The 22719-nt window shown below is 43.6% G+C and overlaps 1 protein-coding gene across 9 annotated transcripts in view; it reads left to right on the top strand.

Annotated features, from left to right (window-relative positions):
* dcaf6 (ddb1 and cul4 associated factor 6) overlaps positions 1 to 22719 on the top strand; it is a 176055-nt gene that overhangs the window by 76210 nt on the left and 77126 nt on the right. For 5 of the 9 annotated variants that reach the window (XM_086006712.1, XM_086006713.1, XM_086006711.1 and 2 more), the window contains exons 9-11: positions 208 to 330; positions 4820 to 5068; positions 12658 to 12837. In XM_086006712.1, coding sequence (XP_085862838.1) covers positions 208 to 330; positions 4820 to 5068; positions 12658 to 12837 — 552 coding nt within the window. The remainder of the gene's footprint in view (positions 1 to 207; positions 331 to 4819; positions 5069 to 12657; positions 12838 to 22719) is intronic. The other 4 variants (XM_086006716.1, XM_086006719.1, XM_086006715.1 and 1 more) reach the window with 2 other exon arrangements.

Below are 22719 nucleotides of genomic sequence, written 5' to 3'. Positions count from 1 at the left end.
TTCTGTGCAATATGATTCTATATCCTGGAAATGAAGTATGGCATTGCTATGTTAATGCAAATGTAAATAACTGTGAAGGCATTAACAATGCTGCAATTTACCAGAGCAAAAGAAACTTATTTGCATTTCAGTCCTCAAGTTCTTAGACACATAATACAAACATTTATTTAGAGAATATCTGTAAATTTCCTTTTTTTAATCTTCCAGGAGAACAAAGTCCTAACGTGTCACTAATGCAGCGCATGTCGGACATGTTGTCCAGGTGGTTTGAAGAAGCCAGTGAAAATGCACAAAGCAACTTAAGAGGAAGGGGAAGATCACGGTCCCGAGGTACATCGCCATAGTCACTAAAGACCCCATAAGGATATTGCACCATATGTATATCCATTGCATAATGCTGCTAACTTCTGTTATATATACAGTACATGATAAAATAGCTTGGTAAATGCATATTTTTCAGTGAACTGCTCTTTATCACGTCATGTGATCGTACACGTCATTCAAACAAACTTTTGCTTGAGATATAGCAACATTACAAACTTAAACAAAAACCCAAAAAGGAGAGTTGCTAATGGACAAAATAGAATGTTTGAATATTCACTGGAACAGAATGCTTTTCAAAAGATTGTTGCTTTGACTCTTGTGGGGCAGAACAAGGAATTCAAAACAAAGCAACTACTTAGTAAAGATTGAAAATGAGAAATTAAACAAAATATGATGATTCCAGCACTATGAGTGGATATACTAAAAGGGAAATTGTATTTTGTCTTTCCTGTGTGGATTATTTATCACACTTCATTAAATGGTTATACAGTACTGAAAGCTTTCGTACAACTTAAAGAAAGTCAGAGGAGGGTGCACTTTAGGCCTAATTGAAATAATGAAAGTTAACATTCAGGATATACTTAGACAGGCTTCTTTCATATACCAATTTTTTTTTTTGTTATAATTTGTACTGGGGAGTGGTAGAATCAAGAGTCTGATTCAGTATTGTTCACATTTAACCTCCCCTTTATCCGGACAAAGGGAGAAAGTTAATGATCTCACCAGTACACTAACTTGAACAACAAACAAAAAAAATTGTTAGTTCTTCAAATGTACACAACAATTACTTGCAATTATATTGTAAAACATAGTAAAACAGACCAAGGCTCTTTACAGAGGCACACTTAGAAAAAAGGCCAAAGGCCAAAGAAGGAGATGTTAGGAAAGCTGACCAAATGTTTGGTAAAGGGGAGGATTCTTAATAGAGGAGTGAGTGCTAGGTAGAGGTGGTGGAATTTAGGAAGAGAATTCAAGTGTAAGGCCTAGGCAGCTGAAGGCACAGCTAGCTGCCAATGGCTGGGTGAAGGGAGAGGGATGCACAAGAGGCCAGATTTGGAGAGTTCGGGGACTAGATGGGGAAGGGTGAGGCCATGAAGGGAATTAAACATGAGGATGAGAATTTTTAATTTGAAGCATTGAGGAGCCATTGTAGGCCAGTGAAGATAAGGGTAATATTGAGCGAAAATGGAACTCCTTTCTTCAATTTTAAAATTTTGCATTGATTAAATGCTTCAGAGATGAAGGAAAATAATTTTTGCAGGATTTGTTCGAGAGATATGCTTGCAGTTATTTAAAATCAGTTGAAAACCCGCCAAATGTGATAAAGATGATTACTTTAATGCCAACCCAATAATTTCTTCCAATTTATTTAACACACAAGCGATCAACCCATACTGCTTTTCTTCAAAGGTTTCCCAACTCTACTATTCCTACAAGGTGCTCCCCAAGTTGCTTCAGCAAAGCTGTTGGAAGGCTGCTGTTACTCATGTGGGGACCCTTGAGATGCTCGTGGCCAGTGACTTCTGGTGCCCAAGCCTCTAAGGGCCTGACTGCAAACTGTAGCACTTCAGCCGCTGCCAGGCCAGTCTGGCCCAGCTGGCTTTCTGGCAACGTTGTGGGTATTGGTTGAGGGGGTAGTGAGATAGCAGACTTGCTGATACCCTGAGGGGGCAATTGCTCTAATTGTGCCACTGCCACTCCCATGGGGCTGGGGCTTATCACTTCCACTAATCAGTGGGAGAGCAGACGATTGGAGATGAGTGATGCCTTGAAAGCCTCTATCCATGGGGTCCACCAATTTTTCCAAGGTAGATGCATCTCTCTCCAAGGTGGAACCCAGAGTCTGCATGTCGGTCACCAAATCTGCAAAGGCTGTGAACATTGACTCTTGTTGTGAGGGTCCAGCCGCAGCATCCCTGGAGGTGATACCACACAGGCTGGAACCGGACTCCACAATTTCCCGCCTCCATTAAAACTGGAAGTGAGCAGGTTGGGGTCAGGATTCAGTTTTTTAGCTCTTTAACCTCCCACCCGACCCCAACCCACCCGTTTTTAGAGTTAAAATTCCCCCCTTTGTCTGCATTGGTAGTATGCCATTGATAGAGGTTGGTTGCATGGTTTCAATGCTCTTTAATGCAAGATTAAGGAAGTGGCTAACAATGACTGTTAATGCAGAGGGGATTTCTGTAACTTTTCAGTGGAGGGGGATAGGCTCGTCACCAAAAGTGCTGTTCTTTTAACTGATCCCCGGCCCCTCTACCTTCTATGCATTGTGTTGCTCTTCCTCCTTCTGGTTTGCCCTCACTTTCAGCCAATTCTTCCTTGTCATTTGATGCCCTTCCAACTGCAGTCCTCTTTGCATTGCCAGGTTGTGCAGAATGCAGCATGCTAAAATGGTGTGGCGCACTTTGGGCCATATTGTCGGGAGCTCCCAGATTGATTCAAACACCTAAATCTTTGCTTCAATATGGCAATGATGTGCTCTATAATGCTCCTGGTGGTCATATGCCTCTGATTGTACCCGAACTGATTAGGCTTGTTGGAGTTGCAGGGGGTGGAGTTATCAGCCATGTGTGTAGGGTGTATCCCTTGTCCCCTAGCAGCCATCCTCTGACATTCCTGATGAATGAGTGTTGCAGGATGAAGGAATTGTGGCAGCTGACAGCAAAGCTAGCATAGACTTGCATTATCCTTCTGCTGCGATCGTATACCAGCTGTAAATTGATGGAATGAAAACCCTTCATATTCACAAAAGCTCACAGCTCATCTCCTTATACCTTGATAGTTACAGGAGTGCAGCCTATTATGCCCTGAATGAGAGCAGCCAGCCGCTGCTGCACATCTCAAAGTTCTCTCATTCTAGCTGTTGGTGTCTGTTAGGTCCGTGTGTTAATGGAGACACGGAATGCAGGAGTTGATTTAATAAGTGTTTACTGAACAAAGTCTGGAGGTGAACTAACTACACAAGACGCTACACAGGCTTATATACCCGAGTGGTCACTACTGGTACTACAGTATACAGGGGCTTCAAAAACATAGTTCCTCTTAAAGGTACATACACTACAGTGTCCATGGGAATGTTATCTGGTTCCGGCAAAGAGGGCACTAGCGACCTGCTTGATGCTGCCGTGGACTGTAGACTGGGCAAATCAGGTGAGGTCTCCAATAGAAGCATGGAAGGAGCCTGAGATGAAAAACTTAAGGATGGTGGTAACTTTGACAACCGCTGGCAAAGCATGGTTCCCTGGTCCAGCAGGCAGCAGGACCTGCTGCAACAGGCTGTTTAGATTATCAACAGCGTGTCTGATGAAGTACAGCCTCTTGATACAGTGCTCCTCTGATATATCCAGGAAACTAACTCTTGGCCGACAGACCCTGCCTTCTACGAGCAACCTGCCTCACGTTCTGTCTTCAAATAAAGCCCACCTGCTGCTTCTGGTTGTTGAGGCTGCTGCTGCAGCTGCTCCTCTTCCTCCAACTGTTCCTTTATCCAAAGCAAAGAATCAAAAATGGCACCTATGACAAGCAGAGAGTGTTTAATCAGAATGAGTAAGGCAAAAAAAAATCAGAAACAAGCAATCTATAAGCTCAGAAAGCCCTTCAAAATCCACTAAGCTCAATAGCACAGTGATTCCTATGATCTGTGCCTGCAGCCGAGTGCCCCTTTAAATAGTGTTTCCAATCATGTCAGTCAGTTTGTGAAACCAATCCCATGAGGTTTTATTCAGCGGGCTGGCCGCTGGGCGGAATTCTGATCCACCCAGTTAAAATCGCATCAGCGTCCTAATTACATCATAGGACCTGATTTGCATTTATTAATGAGGCACCTGCCTGTTTTAGGCCGGTACGTTTGTCGCAAGAGTCAGCTCCCAAGTTAAAATGGTGGTTAGTGGATTTCCAGTGGGAACGGGACAGTAAGACAATCTTCATTATGTTAATGACCCACCTATCTCATTCTTGCTCTGTGGGTTTTAAAAAAAGTTGTAACAAATAAAATGTAAAAGCTCAAAAGTGATTGAGACACAATTTTGTAGAGTATATTTAATTCCACGATAAACAGGATTGAAGACACTCAAACTACTTGAGTCTTTGTAAAGCTATCACAAATACATTTTTGCCCCATCATCTTGGTCTGTTTTCGAAACCCAGATCTCAGAGATAACAGGACTATGTTTTAACACTAGTTCATCTGTTAGCTGAAAAGCCAAGTTCGTGGAAATCTTCTTCCAAAGTGAAATTCCGTAAAAACTTCCAACTCTCTAAAACATAACCTCCGCCAGTATTTTAAGTATGAGGTTGCAGCTCCACACGCCAAGTCAGCAGTAATAATTTACAAGTAGTTACTTTTTTCTTCCTCTCTGAAAATCAGTGTAGCAAATTCGCAAAGTTTTATTTTATTTACGCTAACTTTGTTCACTATAGTGCGAAGTACAATGTTGGTGAAAATCTGATGGAGTTTTGATTTGAAAATAATGGGGTTACTCTCTTATGACAGGAAACACTGGTAGATCAGAAGCGTCCGATTCAAGCACACCAGCTGCCCAAGAAGAAACCGGAGAAGGTACAATGGAGGTTGATGCTCCAGCTGATCAGCTGCCTCAGTCTTCATCTTCCTCCACAGTTACAGCTCCGGCTCCATCAACATCCTCCTCAACTGCTGGCTCCTCTTCCACTTCTCTCCTCTCTTCACCTGATGGTGAACACAAGCGCCCCCCTCAGTCAACTGACAATCCCCCACAATCAGGTAAGAAGACATATGACTGTAAATGCTCGTTACAGTACGGGTAACACTTTCCTTTTAATAAAAGAAAATCTATATTAGATTTCCAGCTATTTTTCCAAGAGCTTGGTATATGAAATTCTGGTTTCAGTTTGAACTGGCTTCCTACTTAACATTTCCCAAAAATAAAATGCCTATATTTGAGAAAGTAAATATGTCCTAATCCTTCAAGAGCCTTGGATTCCTGTTCATATCTAACTTTAAGATTTTTGAATGAATACCATTCAAATTTTGTTTCTGTGGCACACCTCAAAGTGCAGAGGAATGGGGCAAGTTGGTAGGAGTCATGCTGCGCCACTAAATACATGGCCTATTTGTTGTGAAAGGCATAGGCATGGGGTAATTTGAAATGAAATGAAGGCAGCTATTTTGAAATTACTTTGCTTGTATTAAAGTAATGAAATTCAGCTTTGATACTCTATAGTGATTCACAAATAGTACTACAATAGTACAACTGTATGTTGTGATTTATAAGTTGTATATATTACTCCAGCATACCCAATGAGTGGCATGGAACAATTTATTTGTGACTTCATGCCTCGTATCCAGTTTATTTCCAAATCTTACACAACCAAAAAATTGCAAAGCAAATTTTGGAAAAATAATTGAAAATGCCAATTTACTTTCCTGTGATCAGCAGCTCATAGAATGAGCAATTGAAGTGCAGACTACATGGTAATACTAATGCTTTTCTGAAGTTAAATTCAGTATTTTACAACAGCCTGAATTTACTAGAATGTCTATCCTCACCCTTTCCTTCCTATTGAAACTAAAAGTCTGGTTGACAGCTAATAAAACAGACCTATTGTATGAGGATTTCTAGTGACAGTTACATGAGTCATTTTTGGGCAGAACAATAGTTCTATAAAGCATGAATCTTTTCTATAATATATAAAACCACATGGAGGATTCATTGAATTATCAATGTTAGTGTAATTATTTAAGCACATGCAAAGGAATTTTGCTACGATAGCTATAAATTGGTAGTTAGTTTCAAAGGCCAGCAGTAGCTAGATATAATGTCAAATATTTTTACTGTAACTAAGTTATGCATAAATGGAATGATTTCATGAGAGAAAATCCTTGCATATATCCTTGTATGCAGCAATCTGGCTCAAGGCCAGCTATAGTATGGTACCCCATCTATTTGTTCAAAAATGAGAACTATGGAACATTTGCTAAATATGACTAAACTGAAAGCAGCAAAATTTTTAGTTTTTGTGAGTGCAATATGGGGCCCCTGACTGCTGAACTACAGATTGATTTCCGTTGCTTTAATTGAACTAAAACAACCTTTTTAAAGCTTCCTCACCTTCTGTTAGTTTTGGATTTCATATAATGCTTTGTTGGATAACAGGCAGACCATAGATCATCTTTTTCTGCAGTGCAAATTACTGTTGGCGTTGCCTGTCTGTGTGAATTCTATAAAATATGCCATCTAGATAGATAGTCTTAATCATAACAATATGTGGTGTGTGCATGTTTGGTGTGATTTACCCCCATGCTTCTTCTCTGGTACAATGTATGGTGTGTGCCTTCTACTTCCTAATCATGTACTTCTTCTAAATGTTTACCAAGTGAGAAGAGGAAGTAAGGTGGGATGGCTGCTGCATGTCAGTAACTGCCTCTGCGAATGGGGGTGATCCAGTACCTAATTGTGCTGTGTTAGTAGACGGCTCTGCAACTACAGATACCACAGGCATGGATATGGCAGCTGCCTGGCCCTGTATGCTATCTGGTCCATCTACAGTCATTTGAGCAGAGAAAGTTGGCTTGATTTATCCGCTTTGACTTTTCTGCTAGAAGAATGCATTCAACAATACTTACAGACACGTTAACTAATTTATATAACAGGCTGTCAACATCTGCGTAATGTAGATCTTCCTTCAGAGCCTAAGACAAGCTTTAGCCTAACAGTGATGAAGGCACTGAACAACTAAATTATGAATATAAAAAAAGGTCATGCTTAGGTACATAGTAGTGAGTTTCCACAAGATTCCTAGACCTAGTTAGTTGATTATTCCTGGGGCTTAAATCTATAAAAGCATATTAAAAGAACTAGGTGAGGAAATTGCAGATGCATTAGCCATAATTTTCCAAAGCTCTCTAGATTCAGGAATTGTGCCCTTGGATTGGAAAATTGCAAAATGCATTCCATTATTTAAGAAGAGGGAGAGTGAAAAAACAGGTAACTACAGACTGTCAATTTAACCATCAATTGTGGTGAAGTTATTGGAATCTATCATCAGAGACAGAGTGACTAAGCACTTGGACAAGTATCAGTTGATCAAAGAGAGTCAGAATGGATTTATGAAGGGTATGTCGTGTCTGACTAATCTAGTTGAATGTTTTGATGTCACTAACGTGAATAGGGGAGTGTCTGTGGATGTTGTCTATATAGAAACATAGAAAAAGAGGAACGGGAGTAGACCATTCGGCCCTTCTAGCCTGTTCCGCCATTCAATATGATCATGGCTGATCCACTATCTCAATACTATATTCCCCCACTCTCCCCAGAAGGCTTTTTGTAAGGTTCCACATACGAGATTATTACCAAAAAGGAGAGATCACGTAATTGGAGGTAACCTTGTGACATGGGTCAGTAATTGGTTGGGAGGTAGGAGACCAAAAGTAGGGTAAAGGGTTTGTTCTCAGATTGATGGGATGTGGGAGGAAGGGATAGACTGAGTAATTATAGGCCAGTCAGCCTAACCTCAGATGGTGGGCAAATTATTGGAAAAACTTCTGAGGAACAGTATTAATCGTCATTTAGAAAGGCACGGATTAATCAAGGACAGTCAGCATGGATTTGTTAAAGGAAGGTCGTGTCTGAGTAACTAGATTGGTTTTTTGAGCAGTTAACAAGGAGGGTCGATGAGGGTAGCGTATTTGATGTAGTCTACATGGATTTTTAGCAAGGCTTTTGACAAGGTCCCACATGGCAGACTGGTCAGAAAAGTAAAAGCCCATGGGATCCAAGAAAAGTGGCAAGTTGGATCCAAAATTGGCTCAATGGCAGGAAGCAAAGGATAATGGTCAACGGATGTTTTTGTGACTGGACGGCTATTTCCAGTGGGGTTCAGTACTAGGTCCCTTGTTTTTTGTGGTTTTATAAATGATTTAGACTTCAATGTAGAGGGCATGATTAAGAAGTTTGCAGATGATACAAAAATTGGCCGTGTGGTTGATAATGAGGAAGAAAGCTCATTGGCCAGGTGGGCAGAAAGTGGCAAATGTAATTCAATCTGGAGAAGTATGAGGAAATGCATTTGGGGAAGCACTAACAAGGCAAGGGAATACACAATAAATGGTACGATACTGAGAATTGTAGAGGAACAGAGGGACCTTTTGGAGTGCATGTCCACAGATCCCTAAAAGTAACAGGCCAGGTAGATAAGGTGGTTAAGAAGGCATACGGGATGGTTTCTTTGGAACAGAGGAGGCTGAGGGGAGATTTAATTGAGGTGTGTAAAATTATGAGGGGCCTAGATAGAGTGGATAGGAAGGACCTATTTCCCTTAGCAGAGAGGTCAATAACCAAGGGGCATAGTTTTAAAGTAATTGGTAGAAGGTTTAGAGGGGAGTTGAGGAGATTTTTTTTCACCGAGGGCAGTGGGGGTTTGGAACTCACTGCCGGAGAGGGTGGTAGAGGCAGAAACCCTCATTGCACTTAACCTACAAGGCTATGACCAAGAGCTGGAGAGTGGGATTAGGCTTGACAGCTCTTTTTCGGCCGGCACAGACACGATTGGCCGAATGGTCTACTTCTGTGCCGTAAACTTCTATGATTCTGTGTGACAAGTGGTGTACTCTAGGGATCAGTACTGAGGTTTCAGCTTTTCAACAACAACAACAACTTGTATTTATATAGCACCTTTAATGTAGTAAAACGTCCCAAGGCGCTTCACAGGTGTATTAAAAGACAAAAAAATTTGACACTGAGCCACATAAGGAGAAATTAGAGTAGGTGACCAAAAGCTTGGTCAGAGAAGTAGATTTTAAGGAGCGTCTTAAAGGAGGAAAGAGAGGTAGCGAGGCGGAGAGGTTTAGGCAGGGAATTCCAGAGCTTAGGGCCTAGGCAACAGAAGGCACAGCCACCAATGGTTAAGCGATTATAATCAGGGATGCTCAAGAGGGCAGAATTAGAGGAGCGCAGATATCTGGGGCTGGGGTAGTTGTGGGGTTGAAGGGGATTACAGAGATAGGGAGGGGCGAGGCCATGGAGGGATTTGAAAACAAGGATGAGAATTTTGAAATGAAGGCGTTGCTTAACCGGGAGCCAATGTAGGTCAGTGAGCACAGGGGTGATGGGTGAACGGGACTTGGTGCAAGTTAGGACATGGACAGCCGAGTTTTGGATGACCTCAAGTTTACGTAGGGTAGAATGTGGGAGGCCAGCCAGGAGTATATTGGAATAGTCAAGTCTAGCTGTAACAAAGGCATGGATGAGGGTTTCAGCAGCAGATGAGCTGAGGCAAGGGCGGAGTCGGGCGATGTTATGGAGGTGGAAATAGGCGTTCTTAGTTATGCTGCGGATATGTGGTCGGAAGCTCATTTCAGGGTCAAATATGACACTAAGGTTGCGAACAGCGTGGTTCAGCCTCAAACATATTAGGGAGAGGGATGGAGTCAATGGCTAGGGAACGGAATTTGTGGCGGGGACTGAAAACAATGGCTTCGGTCTTCCCAATATTTAATTGGAGAAAATTTCTGCTCATCCAGAATTGGATGTCGGACAAGTAGTCTGATAATTTAGAGACTGTGTAGGGGTTGAGAGAAGTGGTAGTGAGGTAGAGCTGGGTGTCGTCAGCGTACATGTGGAAACAGACGCTGTGTTTTTGGATGATGTCGCCAAGGGGCAACATGTAGATGAGAAATAGGTGGGGACCAAGGATAGACACTTGGGGGACGCCAGAGGTAACGGTGCGGGAGTGGGAAGAGACATTGCAGGTGATTCTCTGGCTACGATTAGATAGATAAGAATGGAACCAGGCGAGTGCAGTCCCACCCAGCTAGACGATGGTGGAGAGGGGTTGAAGGATGGAGTGGTCAACCAGTCAAAGGCTGCAGATAAGTCGAAGGACGAGAAGGGGTAGTTTACCTTTGTCACAGTCACAAAGGATGTCATATTTTCACCATATATATTAATGACTTGAAGGAATAGAGACTTTTATATCCAAATTTGTAGATTACACTAAGTTAGGAGGCACAGTAAGTTATCTGGATGGGAGCAAAAAGTTACAAAGGGACATACAGGTTAATTTAGTGGGCAAAACTATAACCGATGGAGTTCAACCCGGGGAAGTGTTTGGATCTGAGAAAGACAATTTGGAATATTTTCTTAATGGTGAGAGACTAGGAGCTGTAGAGGACCAAAAGGCATTAGGTGCCCATGTACACAAATCACTAAAAGCTAATGCACAGTTCGTCTGGGGTTTTGAATTCTAAAATGAAGAAATGATGCTTCAGTTGTACAGAGTCTTGGCCAGACCCCATCCAGAGTACTCTGTTCAGTTTTAGGCATCAGTACCTCCAGAAAGATATATTGGCCTTGGAAGGAGTACAGCACAAATTCACCATAGGGTAGATACAGAGAAACAAACTCCTCTAGTAGGAGAATGCAGAACAAGAGATAATGATCTTAAAATTAGAGGTAGGCCATTTAGGAGTGAAATTAAGAAGTGCTTTTCACACAAAGTATAGTGGAAATGTAGAATTCTCTCCCCCAAAGACTCTGGATGCTGGGCCAATTAAAATTTTAAAGACTGCGATGAAAAGATTTGTATTCGGTAAAGGGTATCAAGGGGTATGGAACAAGGGTGTGTAAATGGAGTTGAGGTACAGATCAGCTATGATCTAATTGAATGGTGGAACAAGGAGCTGAATGGTCTACTCGTTCCTATGACCCTTTCTTCCCTTTGATGAGGATCCAAAGAATCAGTCCTACGTCAATGCTAGGGTTTTTTTTGATATGCCATTTGAGATGTCCTTTTATACCTCTCGATAGGAGATTAACAACAACAACTACTTGCATTTATAGAACACTTTTAACATGGTAAAACATCCCAAGGTGCTTCACCGGAGCTTTACCAAACAAAATTTAACACCGAGCCACATAAGGAGATATTAGGATAGGTGACCAAAAGCTTGGAAAAAGAGGTAGGTTTTAAGTAGCGTCTTAAAGGGGTAGAGAGGTTTAGGGAGGGAATTCCAGAGTTTAGGGCCTAGGAGGCTAAAGGCATGGCCACCAATGGAGGAACAATAAAAATTGGGATGCATAAGAGGCCAGAATTGGAGGCATGCAGAGATCTTGGAGGGTTGTAGGGCTGGAGGAGGTTACAGAGATAAGGAGGAGTGAGGCCATTGAGGGATTTGATAACCAAGATGAGAATTTTTAAATTGAAGTGTTACCGGACCGGGAGCCATGTAGGTCAGCGAGCACAGGAGTGATGGGTGAACGGGACTTGATACGGGCGGAAAAGTTTTGGATGAGCTCAATTTTACTGAGGGAACAAGGTGGGATGCTGGCCAGAAGAGCATTGGGATAGTCGAGTCTAGAGATAACTTAGGCATGGATGAGGGTTTCAGCAGCAAATAAGCTGAGGTGGGACGGAGACTGGCGATGTTACGGAGGTGGAATTAGGCGGTCTTGGTGGTGGAGTGGATATAGAGTCGGAAGCTCATCTCGGGGTCAGATAGGATGCTACGGTTGGGAACCATTTGGTTCAGCTTCAGACAGTGGCCAGGGAGAGTGATGGAGTCGGTGGCTAGGGAACAGATTTCGTGGCGGAGACCGAAGACAATAGCTTCGGTCTTCCCAATACTTGGAGGAAATTTCTGCTCATCCAAGCAGCACGACACATCAGAGGCAGTGTACGGGTTGAGAGAGGTGATGGTGAGGTAGAGCTGGGTGTTATCAGTGTACATGTGGAACCTTATGCTGTGTTTTCGGATGATTAGTTAAAGATTAATATTAGGAAGTGCGACCATGAACATTTGATTGAACTCCTCTATGAAGACAACTTATTAATTTCCTACTAGGCGCCATCTAGAATCTGCGTAGTGCATTGTTTGGCAAGGTACACATTTCTATTTAAGTCTTGCTTCTGTAAGCACATGCTGTGCAACTTCATGTTATGATTTTTTTGTCAACATTTATAATTGAAAATGCTCTATGTAAAGACCCACAGACACAAAAAAAAATGCAAGTAACAGAGACCAACACTGTGGGAAATCTACTAGTTGCCAGAATTTAAATTTAAATTTACTAGTTGCTAGTTCATATTCCATCAGTTCAATCTGCTAATATGTGTCTGTAGATAGGAAATCTGACTATTATTGCATGACAGTAAGCAAGTTTCAGTTTTCCTAAATCATAGGGTACACATAGACTTAAGATCACTTTAGAGGGGACACTGGTATTCTTTCTGATCTTTGTCTTTTGATTATAAATGTTTAAATACCAATGAACTTTTTTTTCCTTTTTTTGTTTTGACTTTTTCTTACATCTGACTTTCCTTTTGCTTCTGTCATTAACTGTTTCTGTCTGTCAGAATTAAGAGCTCAGGCCAGTCGAACGTCTGGGGTAAGTTTAGTCAGTAAACGTCTACAGCAACTGAGACTTTTGAAGGCTGAACAACAGAAACAGCAGGATCTGGCAAAGAAGTCTTCATCACAGCCTGCCTCTGACCATTTCACCCATGAAGGCTCCTCACTGCATCCTAATATTTCAGGTTGCTTTAAAATCTATCCTAGAAACTAGATATGATTTTTCCATTTAATTCCTTATTTTGCTTTATACTTGCAAGTTAAAATTAGTTCTGTTGAATTGCCATTTAATGTGCTAAACCTTTTAACAATAATATAGAAATGGGTAAGCCTGGAAATTACCATAGAAATCATTGCTGGATACACAAACATGTTATATAGCATTTCTAAATACTTAAAATGTGCCTGCCTTGTGTCTGCAAGTAAATTCAAATTTCCTTATTTTTTAACGGTGTAGTAAGGCTAAAATTAGCCATCTCGTCTAGTTCCAAGTAGAAAATAATATTTCTGTGAAATCTTTGTTTTAAAACAGTCTGACATTGGTGCCTCCCCGTAGTAACTATTGGAAATGGATTGAAACTAAATTAGCATTTTGGATTGGTGGTATGAGAAGGATGAAGTTTTTTTTGGTGGGAGGGTATGGTTTTATTTGTTGGAATTGTAACTGTAGGACAATATAAGAGTACATTGTAACATGAAGGATGTTGCTGTGAAGAGATGCTAGTTTTCTTTATCCAAACTATGTGGTTTCTTGTGCTTAGTCTGCTTTCCCTTGTACAGCACTAATAAATTGATATACATAGAAGTTGAATGTTTAAGTGCTGCAGTGAAACATTTTCATGATAATCCTTGGCCCACTGGGGTGAATTGAAATCTGTTGAGTTAAAGATACTTGATTTCCCGTCTAGGATGAATAGATGATTATGCTATTTTTGTGTCAAATTTAAATACCAGGCTCGATTTTAATTGCCAGGCGGGAACGCTGCAAAGCAACCAACCGACCCGTCCAGGAGTGGTATCAGGGAGGCTCGGCTGATTTTTAATGGCCGGGCCTCATTAACATGCCGCTTGCAGACATCCCAACCTAAAGGGCCGAAACTTGTCAGGAAGCGGCTGCCCAGCCATTAAAACTGGGCCAAATGAGGTAACTCCCGGGGTCGTAGAGGGACATTCCCTGGCACAAGGTACGTGGAGGGGATTTCCCAGTCAGGGAGGAAGCCTGGGGCGGAGGAGCCCCAATGTTTCCTTGTGGGACCTGGAGGAGCACTCCTGCTTCTCATGGCCCAAAAGAAAACTAAAACTAAATTTTAAAAATGTACCTTACTAGGCCTCTTATAACCCTGGCTGCTGTTCCCAGCAGGTTTTTCCTGGCAGGGAACCTACCACTGTTCCCTCACTCAGGCTTTAGGTTAAAATAGCAGATCAGGGTGGGAAAGTGTGGGTAAGTTCCCCTGCTCAATTTTAACTGCCTCCCACTTAACTCCCCCTGCCAGGCGGAAGCTAAAATAGTGGTGTAAATCTGGCATGAAAATAATAATCAGTAATAGAAACTAACTCGAGTATGGCTGCACCACATCTACCAAAGCCCATCCAATTTGGTGAACTGGTGTTCTGGCGCCACTGTAACCGCTTTAGTTGAGACAATTCTATGTCTGCTGACGAACATCTGTCTGCTGACGAACATGTGTCTGACCCCCTTGGGCCAATAGACTTGTTTTGGTAAGTGAGTTAGTATTTGGCTGACTTGTAGTCGTTGCACATATTGGGTTCTCTGGTTTCCCCTGCAATAGATAGAAAGAGCTTGCATTTATATAGTGCCTTTTACTTCCTCAGAACGTCCCAAAGTGCTTTACAGGCTATGAATTATTTTTGAAATATAGTCACTGTTGTAATGTAGGCAAACATAGCAACCAGTTCTGCACTGAAATGTTATCCTAGATTATGTGCTCAAGTCTTTGGCGTGTGGCTTGAACCCACAACCTTCTGACTCGGGTGAGGATGCTACCACTGAACCAAATCTGTCATGGATAGCATACATGCCTACCTCTTCTGCAGTGATGTTCCAAGTTGAGAAGGACATTGGAGTACCCATTTTGTGTGGCTAATGTAATTAAGAGGATTGTATTTGAAGTCCATCTTTTGTTCCAGTTAGGTAAATAAAGTAGCAATATAAGACTATTTGGGCTAGAAATTCATTATAGCCCAGAAATGGGCAGTATCTTTAGAAAAGTTTGAGAATTAGCGCTAGGCGCTAATGCTTTAGACTGCGCGCAAAATTCGTGCTCACTGCTCAAAGAAATGATTGGAGCGCTAAATCAAGCGTTAAAGCCCAAGTTCATTGGCATTACAATCAAAGGGTGGACCAATATTGCTTGCAGTCTAATTGCAAGTCATCATTGCCACAGGCTATTTCCAGTTCTTAAAGGGGAGGTTCACTGATGCTGTAGAACCTCATTCTCAGCATTGCTGGCTGTGCAGCTGTCACTGCAAGCAACAGCAGGTTAAGTAGAAGGAGCCGGACGACTCAAGCAACTGTACTCATGGCAGATCCACGCCCCAGGGGGAGAGCCCGCACATTCTGCGATCAAGCATGAGAAGTGTTGGTGTTCACTGTGGAGAGACGGAAGGCGGTGCTCTACCCAGCAAGTGGCAGGAGGCCCTCGCCGTGTCTTCCACACCATGTGGAGGGAGGTAGCCCAGCACGTCTCGGGCAGCACTGTGGTCCCCAGGACCGACACACAGTGCAGGAAGAAATTTAACAACCTCACGTGGGTGGTATGGGTGAGTCAATACTTCAACAAATGCTACATACCACCATCTGAACCACAGACTGCACACACTGCCCAAAGCACCCCACCCCCAGCACTCACCCACCAACAATCTCTATTGACCAACACTCACATCTCACACCTTGCACACAATGACAGCTATTAAACTATGGCAGGCCCATCACTCAAACACATTGCTCCACACTCACTCACACACTTGCCTTTCTCTTGCAGGCCAAGGTGGCTCACAATAAGGAGCAGGAACGCACAGGCGGGGGACAAGCCGACACCCAACCACTGTCTGCGCTGGAAGATAGAGTGCTGCTGATTATTGGGCGCCAGGTGGTGGGCGACGTTGACCCCCCCTCCCCTTAGGGAAAACAATGGTATGTTCATCCCTACTCCTTCTTCTCACATCCCACTTCCCCCTCACCCCACAAGTGTTTCGCACTTTCCAGCTGATCATGCTATATACATGCATTTCACCCTTCCTGCCTCCACCCCCCCCCCCCCCTCACCTTAACCCGACTCTTGTGCCTTTATGTTGTCGGATAATGAGCAAGCACTTGAGCAGCATGTCCCTGAGGGCACCGTAGAGAGTGAGGCTGGAGAAGAGGAGGAGGGAGAACACACTGCGTCACTGCATGTCTCGCCCGCAGGCACCAGCTCAGATACTGGCACTACGCGTTCTCTAGAGGCTAATATAGTAGCGGGATCTGCATAGGGTCAGGCACTGGGGACGAGTGGGCTGCAGCAAGGCCAGGGGGAAAGGGTAGCTCGGGGGCCAGCTCTCCGGAGGGCGAGTGCTGTAATGCAGTCAATGCTTGGTGGCATCCAATCTCAGACTGCTCTCATGCAGTCTCAGCTTGATGCCACGCAAGCTCTGACTGCTGCCATCGTGGCTGGGTCTACCACCGTCGACCGGGGCTTTCACGGTGTCGCAGCAGGCCAGCACTCTGTGCTCCAACATATTGCTAGGGATGTTAAGGTGTTGCCCCGGGAGAGTGGCAGTGGGTCAGGGGTGTAGGAACCTGCTGATCTCTCTCAAGATGACTGCATTCCTGCTCCCACCACTGCCACTCCGCTATTGCTCTTGTCATTATCTGTTATCCAGCCAGCCCAGACTACTGCCGCCCATGCTGAAGTGGTGCAGTCTACATCCAGGCCCAGAACTGGTTGAGGGCGTTCTGCAAGGCCATCTGAAGTCTCCTACACGGACAATCAGCAGCCTTCCACCAGCCGTGCTGCAGCCACTGGGCCAACACTTCGTAGGAGCACTAGAGTAGGCAAAGGCACAGTAACAACAGGCACTAAGGGATTGCACACATGTGATTAATATTGTTGTTGTAAATATGTGTTCACTGATTATTGATAAATTTATTAATTCAGTTTGGATTCTTCTGTGGAGTCTCATTTCGGCTTTACGCTGTGATATGGCATGTGACAGGGATGGAATGATGGGGATGTGGTGAGCAACGGGGATCTAGGGTTTAATTTATTGGAACCGCAGTCTGATGAGGCAGTCACGGACTGACCTTTTGGAAGTCCGATTGAGTGGCTGCCTCCTCCTTCGCTCCTGTTGCTCCTCATCTTCCTCCTCCTCCTCCTCCTCTTCTTCCTCCGCCCTCTTCCTCCTCCTGAGGTGGTCCCACAATCCCTGGTGGCAAGGGCTGGGCCCTCATGATGGCCAAGTTGTGGAGCATGCAGCAGACCACCACGAAATGGGACACCCGCTCAGCCGAGTACTGGAGGGCTCCTCCCGAGCGGTCAAGGCAGCGGAACCATTGCTTGAGCACCCCGATGGTCTGCTCAATGATGTCCTGGTGGCAGCATGGCTCTCACTATATGAGTGCTGAGCAGGAGTGTTGGGTTGCAGAGGGGAGTCATGAGCCAGGTGGAGAGCGGATAGCCCTAGTTTCCGATCAGCCAGCCATAAGCTTGACATGGTGGCTGGAAGAGTGCTGAAACAGGATGAAGGCATTGTGGCTGCTGCCAGGATAGCAGGCATTCACATTGAGGATTCGCTGTGTGTGGTTGCACACCAACTGCACATTAAGTGAGTGGTAGCCTTTGCAGTTACGGAAGATCTCGGGATTATGCGGTGCCCGCAAAGCCACATGGGTGCAGTCAATGGCACCCTGCACCATGGGGAATGCCGCTATCCTGGCAAAGCCACATGCATGTTTGTCCTGCTTCTCTCTGGTGATGGGGAAGGAAATGTAGTCCCTTCTCCTACTGTGGAGAGCCTCTGTGACCTCCCGGATGGTGAACTGCGAGATATTAGCTATGTCTCCTGTTGCAGCCTGGAAGGATCCGCTGGTGAAAAAATTGAGGGCGACAGTGACCTTGACTGCGACTGAGAGAGCCGTGGTCGACCTGATCTGAGGCTGAAGGTCTGGTTGCAGGAGGTGGCAGAGTTCTGTGACCACCTCCTTGGTGAAGCGGAGCTTTCTAATACACTGCTCCTCGCTTAATTGGAGGTAGGAGAAGTGCCCTTGGAGAGCTCCCTCTGCCCACATGTTCCAGTGTTTCTCGCTATCTCCGCTCCCTCCGCCATAGATCCTGGCGGGCGGGAGGGCGAGGTCCACTGCCAGTACAGCCCCCATTAATGTAACCAAATGTAGCAGTTTGATATTTTGTAAGAATAAATGTAACTACTTTTTAGTCACCACAACACTCCTGATGCAAAAGAACCTTTAAATTACTGAATTAAACTGTTTCACAATGTCAAACTGACAAGAAAGTAATGAAACTCCATTAACCTGATAGCTGCGACTCATTACTCATGATCCCTTTAAATAACGTCTCTGGAGCCGGCTTCTGCCTGCTTGACGCCTCCGTTCCCTCTCCCTGTCGCTGTCCGGGCAAGGAGCGAAGGTAGGTGGCGAAAATCAATTTTGCAGATCTGGCATCCAGTGAGCGTTAAACACTCATTGACGTCACGATCTGCCTGGCGTTGAAGTCCTCGGTGGTAGCTCGTACCGGCGGTGCAATGGGGGGACCAAATTTGCCATGCGTCGCTGGACTTGCCTCGCTCTGGCGCTACTGCATCAATGCCCTGTTACTGCCCTCTGCAGGTGCTAATGAGAGGCGTTAACCAACCGAATTTTTGCCCCTTTGTGTATGTAGGAATATTTCTCCTGAATTCCACAATTCTATTGGCTGTGGTATCACAGTTACTTCTGATTTTAAAAGGTCCCCCTCCTGCACTTCAGTATATGATCTATGCTGACGCGCAGTGCAGTACTGAGGGAGTGTTAGATTCTCTCAGAAGCTTTTTCTGCCTGTTCAGACAGACATTAAAGATCACATGGCACTTTTAAAGAAGATCGGGAAGTTCTCTGGTCATTCATCTGCACTTCAAACGTAATTCATCGTTAAGTGCTTTGGAACATTCTGAAGATGTGAAAGCTGCTATATAAATACAAGTTCTTTTACATGGTTGAAAATTTGCAGTAGAATTTCCCTGTGCCTTTAGATTTCACTGGAGGACTTGGAAAAAGCAATTTGCAAAGTAAATGGCTTAATGTGCAATCAATAAATACTGTTATAAATCTTGTTCGTTATCGGGAGTCATTTGATAATGTTCCTCAAGATTTTTTAAAGAACATTAAGGGCTTAGGGTATTAGTTTAATGGAAAATTAGCTAGCTAGATTGGTAATAAAAAACAGAAGATGGTGATAATTTGGAAAAGCTTTGGCTATTAGCTGAGTTAGCATATCTCAGCTGGGGTGATGATAAGGATGCTACAATTGGCCTCCATTTTCCTGGGCTGGAGAGGGACTCGGATGGGATGCTGTACTTGGCCTCATTCAATAGTGCCACTAGGCTGGACAGGGGAAGTCAACCAGAGGTCGGTTCCTGATTGCTTTGGGCAGCGGGGGTGGGGGGCGTGAAGAAAGAAAGGTATCAAGTCAAGTATGTCACTTCACTCTGCTTTTTCTTCGGAAAACCTTTGACTGGTGGCAGAGACTAGCATGAGTCTGTGTACACAATTTATAAATCGAGTACCTGTAAAATAAAATTTGCTGCTGATGCCAAGTTATGCGATCAGATTATGAACATAAGGGAGATAACCAGCATTTCATGAGATCTGAACTAATTAAGCAGATAGGCTAAGGAATAGTACATGGATTTTGTGACCCGCTGTCTGATGGCTGCTGAAGTAGAGGTGGTGCTACATGATGTAGTTGTAAGGGGTGTGGCACCATTTGCCATTCTATAGCAGCAGTCCCTTAGGTCAGCATTGCAACATGCCTGGAAAGAGTTGGAGGTAGATTTGAGCTGAGCTAATTATCCACCCAGCCAGGACATTGCTCCCAACCTTGTTCAGGTGACGGCTTCCGTCCTGTATAGGCCGCTGCTTTCCCCGAATTGGCCCCAATGCCCAGGAATCTGAACCCTTACCTCCAGCCATGCATTTCAGTCTATTATGTTATTGTTCCTGTATTAATAAGTGGCACCAGAAGTAACTGAGTTCTGCTGTTTAATTTGTCTCCCAATCATTGAACATAGTATTTCAGGATTCTTTGTGTGGCTACAAAGCTACCTTTCTACACCACAGACAATGTAATCCCCTATTACAGCTAGATTTCTCTATGTAATTAATCCCCCGCTTTCCTCTTTCCCCCCATCCCCACGCAACCATTTTTTTCACTGCCCCTCCGATTTCATTTTAGACCAATTCCATCTCGAGGATGATCCCTCTGAGGCTGAACTTCTGATCTACTAACCTCCACACTTAATGGATCTTCATGTTCCGCTGTGCTCTTGCTGCTCAGGATTAATCTCTCACTAGTTCACTCAAACATACAAGAGATTGATTAGGAGGGGAAAAATAGAGTATGAAAGTAAACTTGCAAGGAACATAAAAGTGGACTGTAAAAGTTTCTACAAGTATGTAAAAAGAAAAAGATTAGTGAAGACAAATGTAGGTCCCTTACAGTCAGAAACGGGAGAATTTATAATGGGGAAACAAGGAAATGGCAGAGCAATTAAACAAATACTTTGGTTCTGTCTTCACGGAAAAGGACACAAATAACTTCCCAGAAATGCTAGGGAACCAAGGGTCTAGTGAGAAGAAGGAATTAAAGGAAATTAGTATTAGTAAAAAAAATAGTGCTGGAGAAATTAATGGGACTGAAAGCCGATAAATCCCCAGGGCCTGATAATCTGCATCCCAGAGTACTAAAAGAGGTAGCCATGGAAATAGTGGATGCATTGGTTGTCATTTTCCAGAATTCTATAGATTATGGAGCAGTTCCTGCAGATTGGAGGGTGGCAAATGTAACCCTGCTATTTAAAAAAGGAGGGAGAGAAAAAACAGGGAACTACAGACCAGTTAGCCTAACATCAGTAGTAGGGAAAATGCTAGAGTTTATTATAAAGGATGTGATAACAGGGCACTTAGAAAATATCAACGGGATTAGACAAAGTCAACATGGATTTATGAAAGGGAAATCGTGTTTGACAAACCTACTGGAGTTTTTTGAGGATGTAACTTGTAGAATAGACAAGGGAGAACCAGTGGATGTGGTGCATTTGGATTTTCAGAAGGCCTTTGATAAAGTCCCACATAAGAGGTTAGTGTGCAAAATTAAAGCACATGGGATTGGGGGTAATGTACTGGCATGGATTGAAAATTGGTTAACAGACAGGAAACAGAGAGTAGGCATAAATGGGTCTTTTTCGGGGTAGCAGGCGGTGACTAGTGGGGTACTGCAGGGATCAGTGCTTGGGCCCCAGTTAGTCACAATATATATCAATGATTTGGATGAGGGAGCCAAATGTAATATTTCCAAGTTTGCTGACGACACGAAACTCGGTGGGATTGTGAAGAGGATGCAAAGAGGCTTCAAGGCGATTTAGACAAGTTGAGTGAGTGGACAAATACATGGCAGATGTGGTATAATATGGATAAATGTGTAGGAAAAACAGAAAGGCAGAGTATTATTTAAATGGTGATAGATTGGGAAATGTTGATGTACAAAGGGACCTGGGTGTCCTTGTACACCAGTCACTGAAAGCAAACATGCAGGTGCAGCAAGCAGTTAGGAAGGAAAATGGTATGTTGACCTTCATTGCAAGAGGATTTGAGTACAGGAGCAAGGATGTCTTACTACAGTTATATAGGGCCTTGGTGAGACCACACCTGGAGTACTGTGTGCAGTTTTGGTCTCCTTACCTAAGAAAGGATATACTTGTCATAGAGGGAGTGCAGCGAAGGTTCACCAGACTGATTCCTGGGATGGCAGGACTGTCTTATGAGGAGAGATTGGGTCGACTGGATGCAGGGAGGATGTTTCCCCTGGCTGGGAGTCTAGAACGAGGGGTCACAGTCTCAGGATAAGGGGTAGGATATTTAGGACTGAGATGAGGAGAAATTTCTTCACTGAGGGTGGTGAATCTGGAATTCTCTACTACAGAAGGCTGTGGAGGCCAAGTCACTGAAAATATTTAAGAAGGAGATAGATAGATTTCTAGACACAAAAGGCATCAAGGGGTATGGGGAGAGAGCGGGAATATGGTATTGAGATAGAGGATCAGCCATGATCATATTGAATGGCGGAGCAGGCTCGAAGGGCCTACTCCTGCTCCTATTTTTCTATGTTTCTACACTCTTTTACCTTGCACAATAGCCCAACCGCCATAAGAACAGCTAATCATATCACTTACGTAATCAATCTATTAGAATTGTACTGGCTCAGACCAACCCATCGGCAGGGCACCAGATAGGCAAGTTAAATGGTTCCTGCCATCGAACAGTTAAAATGAAGTAATTTAAGTCAAAAATATAATAAAAACATAAAAAATGTTCAGTGGAAGGAGCAGACTTCATGAGCTGAATAGCATTTTTTTGTTCCATGTTTTATGTTCTCATGTTAGAAGAGAAATTGCTCAAGTAGTGAGCTAAGAAATAAGTTATGACCCCAAACTAACTACAAAGCAAATACCACCTCCTCCAGTGAGTCTTGCTCCACTTCAATCCGTTTCCAGATTGAGGCCCGCTTCTGGATTGAGGCTTCATTTTCATTAACAGCAGCATCAGTGCGAAGTGAAACTTCCGTCGATGCTATAGTTGTGTGAAATCATCCTCAACTTGTTTTGCTAATGTGAGTCCTGCAGATTGTACATGTTTGTTGTTTTTAAAATTTAATTCTTTGGATGAGGGCATCACTGGGAAGGCTGGCACTTCTTCCCTACCCCTGGTTGTTCTTGTACAATTGAGTGGCTTGCTAGGCATCTTCACAGGGTGTTTAAGAATCAACAACATTGGTGTGAGACTGGAGTCGCATTTA

Source organism: Somniosus microcephalus, chromosome 14 (assembly GCF_052327205.1).
Source record: "Somniosus microcephalus isolate GS21.2 chromosome 14, FLI_Smic_1.0, whole genome shotgun sequence".
Classification (NCBI taxonomy): domain Eukaryota; kingdom Metazoa; phylum Chordata; class Chondrichthyes; order Squaliformes; family Somniosidae; genus Somniosus; species Somniosus microcephalus.
This window is presented reverse-complemented; position numbering and strand designations above follow the sequence as displayed.